Source organism: Fistularia commersonii, chromosome 33 (genome assembly GCF_037954325.1).
Source record: "Fistularia commersonii isolate RoL2024-O1a breed Wild chromosome 33, RoL_Fcom_v1.0, whole genome shotgun sequence".
Taxonomy (NCBI): Eukaryota; Metazoa; Chordata; class Actinopteri; order Syngnathiformes; family Fistulariidae; genus Fistularia; species Fistularia commersonii.
The window spans coordinates 4859302-4868367 of NC_141316.1; the positions used below are offsets into that span (position 1 = coordinate 4859302).

Sequence of the window (9066 nt, forward strand, 5' to 3'; positions counted from 1 at the left end):
ATCTAAAAATCTAATATATATATATATATATATATATATATATATATATATATAAAATGGGAATACTTTTCTTGAGCTAAGACCAAAGTCAGAGACAGAAAAGTAGAAAGGGAAAAACAATTTACCCCTTAAAGATATATGTTATAAAGACCATAGGCTCATAAATGAAAATGTCCATTGCGCATATTCTGAGCAAGCACCGATGAAAAATGAAAAAAAAAATATTAGTGCCATGGACAAAATATCATTCTCTCTCTCCCTCTGAGTTCAAGGATATGTGATGCAAAAAATGACTTGGAGATGTGAGTGGGAAATCTAGCGCCATTAGGAGAACAGGTGCGTCATGATACTCGGGAAGAAACAGCATTGCAAATCTAAAAGGTAGCCAGACTTACCGAACGGAGCCCCAGTTTACAATCTCTTTCTTTTTCATTTCTATCTTCTGTTTCCGTCTAACACTTCCAGCCATGTGTAGCCATATCTAATGCGGTAACATAAAACTGTTTGTGACATTGGTTCTGCTAGTCAGAGTCTTAATCCATTGGCTTCCTGGCCAGTTCTCACAGACTCCCATTCAAGATTCAAAGCGTTTATTGTCAACCGAACAGTGTAGAAACGTGTTTTCCTGCACAGTGAAATTCCTACTCTGCTGTCTGCTGTGCATTTGGATATGTGCTGACACACAGCTGATGTAAAAATGGCCTGAGAATCCCCCAAGCCGTTTACACTGATCTCAGGCTGGTTTGCAAACTCACCCTGAAGTCAATGCCCACAGTGGAGATGAAGCTCCCGGCTAGAAAAGCCCCGTCTTTGAAACGGACCAGGAGGCAGGTCTTCCCAACGCCCGAATCCCCGACCAGCATCACCTGAGATGGACATAAAAAAAAAAAAGAAAGCATGTGAGGATGGTAGAAGGAGGGTTGAAAACATTCCTCCGCAACAGATTCTTGGTTTCCTCACACAAACACAGCGTGATTTCCCACTCCCGTCCAGTGTGAGGAAGCAGACAAGCACCCGGGACTAACGGTAACAGAAAGTTGACGAACTGCAGAGAGCTGAGCCGCTCCTCTCGCTCTCAGGCAAAGACTGAGTAAGAAAACTTTGAGATTTTTCAGTAAATAACCCATCATAAGTTCCAATGTGATTGACCGTTTTGTTTACTTTGCTGAAAACTACAGTGATATTTGAGTTAGTGAGCTGTTGTCGATGAGTATGAGAGAACAAATAAGTACTGGGAGGAATGTTTGCATCTGCTTTGTGCAGATTGTTATTATCCCTATAATGGATCATTGTAATTTAGTATTGTAAAGCTATTAAAATAAAATTTCAAAGGGATCAAGTTGTCAGTTTTTTTATGTTTTTAATGACCTTCATTTGCACATTTTGCACCTTAATGCTATATTTGTAAAGGATAAGACAGAAAAACGAAGAAACCAGAATGACAAAAAAGAATTCAACATTTTGGTTAAAATGCTGGATATAGAAGCTATTGGGTGAGTAAATATTCTGATCAAAAGGTTGGATTCAAAGAAAAAAAAATATCAAAAAGTGAACATGTCAAATTTTTTCCCCCTTTTCTTTCCCCAGTCAGATAGTTCAAAGAATATATTAGTAGAGCAGTTTGAAGGTAACGGCTTGTGTTCTTTCCCTCTACGCTGGGAAACAAATTCTATGTCAAGCAGAAATACCTGTGCGTGTGTGTGTGTATGTGTGTGTGTGAGGGAGGGGGAGAGGGAGGTGCTTAATTCCTTTGCCTTCAAAAGGATCGAGAATTACTGTTTACAAAGGTGCCTTTAAAAAAACTACACCATTTCCTCTGAAATAATGAATAAATACGCACATATATACATTATTTCTTCACAACCTTAAATTAGAAAATGACATAGCTCAGTAGATTGACTGATTGATTAATTGATTGATTGATTGATTGATTGATTGATTGATTCCCCAATGGGGAATTAAATAATCATTGCAGCTGGGTACATCAGAAAACTACGAGATAAAAAAATCTTTAATACATCAAGAAAATTGAAATACGAAAAAAATAAATAAATAAAATACAAGAAGAAAAACTGTGGTAGAATAAAAAACACAACAGGCGACCAGATGTGTGTTCATTAAGACTAATCAATGACTCAAATCTACCGTCAAGTGAAGTCTAAACTCGAAAACTTTTGTTTTTGCAAGATAGTTTCATGACTGATTGATTGATTGGTTGATTGTTGGATTGATTATATGATTAATTGAAGACACGCCGGTGTCGTCGCCCATATTTCCTTCCCTTTCAGCTCACCTTGAAGGCGATGTCGTAGAATTCGCCGCTGCTGCTGATGGACGGTCTGCTGGGATAGACCAAGCCGGAGGACGGAGCTGCGGCGGCGGCCAGACTTCTCCCGCTCCTCCCGCCGTTGCTCGGCGATGCCTTGGGGCTCTTGGAACCACTTTTGCCTTTAAAAGTCTTTTTCCTAGACATGACTCGAATCAAAGTGTTTTCGGAGCGTCAAAAAGAACGGTGTACGGATTCGGTGCACGGTGCCCCCCCCTCCTCCAACTCTGCTCCCGGTACCGGAGGTGTGATTTACAAGTTCACCCGTGCGTCAAAACCATGACCGTCGCGGTGCGTAATGCGTAACGGAGGGGGGGGGTCGATCTCTCGGACCCGACGCGCGTTCACGGAGAGACACCGCCGGTTTTCGCGCTGTTGGAAGTGGACGACTACAAATCAGAGATGCGGTTCACAATGTAAACACCTCTTCCTCCCTCTATCTCCTCCTCCTCCTCCCTCCCTTCCTCTGTTGTGAGGAGAAAGAGCGGTTGTTCCGATGCGATTAAAGAGAAACTCCTTTCGATTGCAACTCATACGATTATGATACTTAAAATCTGCAAGATTATTAAATCACTGGAAGAGTGAGAGACGCGCGGTGCGCTCGTAAATTTTTTGGATTTGCATGAAATTCGCTGGAAAAAGGGGGGGGGGGGGGTGGATGAGACAGAAGCACCTGCTGGCAGACGCTCACCAGAAGGATCCCTCCGGGTTTGTCACACAGGTGCAGCAGCGGTTCCAGCAAAAGAAGAAAAAAATAAACAACGTGGACTTCTGGCTGTTAAAAAATGTTATCGCAGTTTTGCCAGCAGCTCAGAATTTTGCATTTTTTTTTTAAATTTCCTGCTGGTTTTAGGGCAAGAGAAATTACATTTGACAGAATCACCACCTTCGAGTGGTTTTGGAATTGGATCTGTATTAAATACCGAGGGTTGTTTTTTTTCTCTTCCAACAGTGAGGACTTGACGAGAAGTTAGTGAGGGGGCTCTGGAATATATAGTCATGGAAAGGGGGGCTGTCAGTCGAAGCAGCTAAGTTTTAATTCAAATCCTAGCTGTGTGTGTTATTAGAAGTGGACAGATTAATTTAGTTGAACCTGGGCTCATGCACATTCAGGCCATACTCACTTTGCAGGCTGGTCCAAGAAGGTGAAGTGACTTTCCATAAAATAAAAACCTATTTTCTCAGATTTCTTATGCAATGATACCTGAGAAGGGGAGGGGGTCTTACAATGCACTAATCCAGTACATGGACTACATTCACTTACAGCTCTTCTACTTTACTGACCTGTGAAAGAGCTACACATGGTTGATTTATGAGGCTGGTTCACTGCTGGCTGAGCCAGCCATGTAAGAACCAGCTACCACAGGTGCCTGCTGTATAATCAAATGCACCCAGACTATTTTCTAAACTCTAAAAAAAAAAGAAGTTATAAACCTGTTAAGGCAAAATGCCTTACAAATAAATCGTGTGAGGGGCTAAATGGGAGGTCATTATTGACATTTACACTTTTCAATTATATTGTCCTATGTGTCCTTTCGCCATCTTTACTTAATTGGACAAAGGCGAGTTCAGGATGGAGGATGTGAAAGAAACACACTGCTGTGAGCCAGAGCTGAGGACAATACAGTGTCTGAGCTACTGGAATCTTCATGACTCACGCCTTACGTCAAATATATGTCTGGCTTCACACTCGTGAGTCCATGCCGCGGCGATGCTTCCGCTTCAGAACATTTTATATAACACTGAAGAAACCAGGATTTGGATAATGTATAGTGACTCACTCACTGGGATGGATTACGTATGATATATTGATGTTTCTTTTTCTTTTTTTTTCCCAAGGAACTTGCTGAGCAGCTCATCACTACTTTGAATTCTCATCAAAGAGCAAAGCATAGCAACCACAAGTAACATTTGCAGCCTTGCTGAAGGTCAATCTACAAAAGATGCTTCCTGCTGAATGCGGACCGTGATTCACTCACATTCTTGGCCAAACTTTCCCATTGAGGAATCAAACTCAGGACTATTTTTGCTCATAATTGATCATTTTAGTAAATCATGTCATAACCCTCACTTACCCCAGAAGAAAAAAACATGAGAAGACAAACCAAAACCCAGAAACAGATCATAAAATGAGCAGTTCGTATGTTTGCTGTCAAAGTCACAAAATGAACGATTGCTGAGACTTGGCAAGGAAATCTATTCTGTGATCAGAGAAAGGGGAAAACAAAGTGTGCAAAACACTTAGATGTTAAAAGGGAAGGTGGTGTTTGGTTTATTTGATTTCTTTGCTCAGGTGTGGAACCAGTGTGATAGATGTTGACATGCCATGAAATGTCTTATGGGTTATATACACAGTCAAAATCATTTTAATAAGAACAACAACAAGAATAGTAATGTTCATTTAAGTGCTTCATAAAATACTTTTCAGTTAGTTCTTTAGCTTGTGAAGCTTCAGGATATTAATGCAGACATGCATAACATTAATGAGCACAAAACAATATGGAATAAGTACAGTTGAAAAAAAAACAGCAATGATGTGTATAAATATTAATGTTTACATCTTTTTTAATCTGTAGTAATATTCAGAGCTCCTTATTCATAAAATTTCAAACTAAATAAGGAGCTGAAACAAGTTGTGGAAATTTAGTATGGATATGATAAAAAAGGGATGGGACAGTGGAGCAGTGGTTAATGCTTCTGCCTCACAGCAAGAAGGTCTCTGCTTTGATTCCAAATGTATAAATAATGATTGAATTAATTCATGAAGAAACAAGAGGTTAGGATCTTTATGTAAAAGGGACTGAGTAAAGGTCAGGAAACCTGAGTGAAGCTACAACTGTTGTCCTTCGTTGAATAAAGCTGTTCAATGAATTAACCATCCATCCTGATCTTTGTAAGTTTGTTTGAGTCTTATAGCTTTCTTGGATTCATTTTAGCTACGACAGGCAGGAATGTTCTTCAAATGCCAGCATGTACAACCCTGTTCCACACCAAACAGCAAACAGACACAGCGAACAAGTAGCTTGTAAACATAACAGATCATAATGAACCGAAACTGTACCAATAGATGGCGGTAAATCATTTCAGGCATCAGATGTGTAAATTTGAAGAATTTTGCATAAAAACGTTGCAATGACGTGTTATGACCGCAGAAACTCATTCAGGAGCTGCTCCAATACAGGTATTGGTATTTTTATAGTTCTTGACTGGATTTTTCATCAGCTTGCAACAAAAACAACTCAGCATGAGGGAACTGATGGCTGCTGTATTATTTTTCAGTTTTGTTCTCTCATTTGAAAATTCTCTGTGGGGAAATGATGGAAATTAAAAAATGTTCCACAAACAGAAAAACATGTATGAATGACCGATTGATGTAAATCCAAAATACTATACTTGTATCCATGTTTGAAGTTTTTGTTTTTTATGTGTTTTTTTTCCCTGAAGGGGCAGGAAAAAAAATACATTTGTGCAGCTCACATCAATCACGTCCTTCACAACGGAGTGACAGTGTATTTATCTCAGCAAGCCAAGTGGAAATAACTTTGCCAGACACAGTGTGACTGCTCATTCTTCACATGCACAGTTCCACAAGTGTTACACAAGCAGAAACAAATGATCTCACCAGGACACCAGCACCTGCTTTGTTGTCCTGACACCTGCAGGGTTAGTTCTGGATCAGAGAATGCTGACACCTTGGATGAATGTATTTGCATCGACTTTTCCTCTCCCTGATCGAAATCGTCACGCTGCTGTTTGACAAGTCTCAAATATCCATCGGGTAGAGCCAATCGTGTGATGTGATGCAGCTCTGTGAAGACTACACTGACAGTATGTGTAAAATGCCGGCCCACAAATGATTTTACATGGGACGAGGGGCATTTGATCAGTTATGTGGTCAAATTAACTTTGACAAAATGCTGGGAAAAAGATAAAACAGTTGACTGATCAGAAAAGGGCAAAGCCTCACTGATCAGCCTTTGATGCAATACGTTACTAGCTTAACATGACAGCAAAGAGATTTATAACGTAGATGGGAATAGTATGACATTTGCAATGAACAAACATTTAGCATACAAAGACCGATGTACATCTAAATCTACACAACACAGAGAAGACAATTTTTGGGCTGGGATGAGTTACTTATAAAGAAAATGTAAGGGAGAGACCTAAACTTCTCTTAATTTTAGATAACAATCTTTTAGGGATTATTCTTAAAATCCTTACAATCCTCTTTCTGTTTATAAAACAGGAAAAAAATGATACCAGTTGGGGCCATAACTTTTAGGAAACCTGGATTTTTTCAGGTGTTTTTAAAATTTTGGCAAAACAAATGCATCCCAAGGGGACACAAACCAATTTTCTCCTTGAGACGGTCCCAAGAATGCAGAAGACTGTGCCAGGAAGGCAATCCGACTAAATATGCAAATTAAACTTATGACTTTCGGGCCAGATTGGTCGACATCTGGGTACCAGTGGAATTTGGGCTATAGTGGTTCGAAGGAGAGAGGTAAGGCGTGTTCAGAGGCAGAGAGAGCAGAAGTGATAGCTCAGGACTGTGATAAGTACTTTGAATTTTGAGACTATAATAGGAAAATCTAGAGCGCTGGTTGATGCAGGGGGGAAAGGTGTGTATACTTTATGTACGGAAGATCAGGTGGAAAGGTAGCAAGGATTTAGGTGGTTTTATCATTGTACAGATGGAATGGGAAATGGAGTAGGTGTTATCTTGAAGGAGTACGTTTGGAATGTTCTGAAAGTAAAAGGAGTACCAGATACAGCCATGAGTCTTAAGTTAGAAGTTGAAGATCTAATGTTCAATGTTGTTGGTGGTTATGTCCCACAGGTAGGATGTGAATTAGAAGAGAAGGAGAAATGCTGGAGTGACCTAAATGAAGTGATGCTGAATATCCACAGAGGTGAGAAAGTTGTAAATATTGCACGCTTCAATGGACATGTTGGTTTGGTATCCAGGGACAGGATAGGAACACAGAGGGACAAATGGTGGTAGACTTTGCAAAAAAGGAGGAAAATGGCTGTAGAAAATACTCTCTATCTAAGAATGGGGGGGACCTATAAGAGTAGAAGTGGGATCACATACCGTAATTTCTGGACTACTGAGCACACCTCAATATAAGCCGCACCGGCTAGCCGATCGCTATCTTTGGCTTCCTCCTGCACACTAAAACCGTCAAAGTCGTCCTCTTCGGTGCCGGAGTTGAACGGCCTCAGTATTTCCCGGTCATTTCATCGGTCCAACATGACGGGGATAAATGTTTTAACGGCATGAAGCTTGTTAGCCCCCCGCCCCCCAAAAAATCCGTAAATTAGCTGCATCGTTGTTTAAGCCGCAGTGTTCAAAGCTCGTGAAAAAAGTCGCGGCTTATCTTCCGGTGGATGTAGGTGGACTAGACTATGGAATCAGAGGAAGACCAGTGACTGCAAAGTCATGGTGGGCGAGAGTGCGGGCAGACAGCATAAGACGGTGGGGGCAAGAAGATGAAAAGGCATTGGGGCAGAGAACAAGGTGGAGGAAACTGAAAAAGTAAGTGTTGTGTGGTTTCCAGGCGGTCAGGGGAAGCTTTCACATGATTGGACAACTGCAGACATGTGATCTGGAAGACAGATAGGAGACTACTTAATATGTCATCTGGAAGGAAAGCAGATGAAGAGACTTGGAGCTGGAATGATGAAGTGCAGGAGTGTATACAGAGAAAGAAGAAGTGGGTCTCGGAGGGGTCTGAAGAGAGCAGGTATAAAAAGGAGATACAGCAAAAGGTGATGGTAAAGATGGCAAAGGCCAAACAAAGGTCATGCAATGACTTATATGCCAGGTTGGCTAGAAAAGAAGGAGAGATGATTTCCAGTTGGGGTAACCAAAGATAGAGATGGGAAGGACGTGCAGCAGGTTCAGGTGATGGACAGAGGGAAATGAATTGACCGGTGACAGAGGAGTTCTTGATCTGGCAACAACGGAGGGGGAAAGGGGACTTTTACTCCATGGCAGTCCATCCTACTTGGCATACTGCACTTTTTCAATTAAGACTCTTATATACAGTGCAGGATAATAAATGAGAAAAAAAATTCTGCTGAGGCGCTGAACTGGATAACAGCCAAAGAAGTGAAATCATGACCAGGAGAACAGCGACCTCTAGAGTAATTTAAATGAAAAGCATCCTACTGGAGCATTTTCTACTTACTGACGTTTGAGAATTGAATTGCTTTCTTTGCGTAAAAATTGTTCTTTTGAACAAACAACACAGTTATTTCTTATGGACAGAAACTTTAATGTGTTGTTAAGCCCTGGGGCAAATATAGCCGAAAGATTACAAATGACATCAAATGAAATGTGTAAGTAATTAAATTCATAAATATGTCTTGTTGTCATTCCCCTTTATAAAGGTATTGTGCTTCTTTGGCATGTTTTTATGAAAAGAAATAACACTTTCAACTTTCAAGACTCGCACTAATGGGAGTCTTCAAAGCGTGTGTTAAAACATTTTCCTTTTAGAGGAAGCAGGAACAATTAGTGTTAGTGTCTTCTCTTTTATTTAAATTTTACATTTTTCCCATCACCTAGCTAATGTTCAGGATTTATCTTATGCACACTGTATTCATACTGATGGATCCCATATTACTTCATTAACACTGCATATCTTTTTATTACTGTCAATGGTATATACCATACCTTTCTCTTTACATTGAACTACAACATCCAACATTTAGTGTCACTAGCACTAGGG

At 40.4% G+C, this 9066-nt stretch overlaps 1 protein-coding gene across 1 annotated transcript in view; it reads right to left on the bottom strand.

Annotated features, from left to right (window-relative positions):
• Positions 1-2761, bottom strand: part of rab26 (RAB26, member RAS oncogene family) — an 86409-nt gene extending 83648 nt beyond the window's left edge. Inside the window, exons 1-2 of the mRNA XM_086140759.1 lie at positions 2294-2761; positions 756-866 (exon numbers count right to left, since the gene is read on the bottom strand). Of these exons, the coding sequence (XP_085996885.1) occupies positions 756-866; positions 2294-2473 (291 nt within the window). The 5' untranslated portion in view covers positions 2474-2761. The remainder of the gene's footprint in view (positions 1-755; positions 867-2293) is intronic.
• Between the last annotated feature and the right edge of the window lie 6305 nt (positions 2762-9066).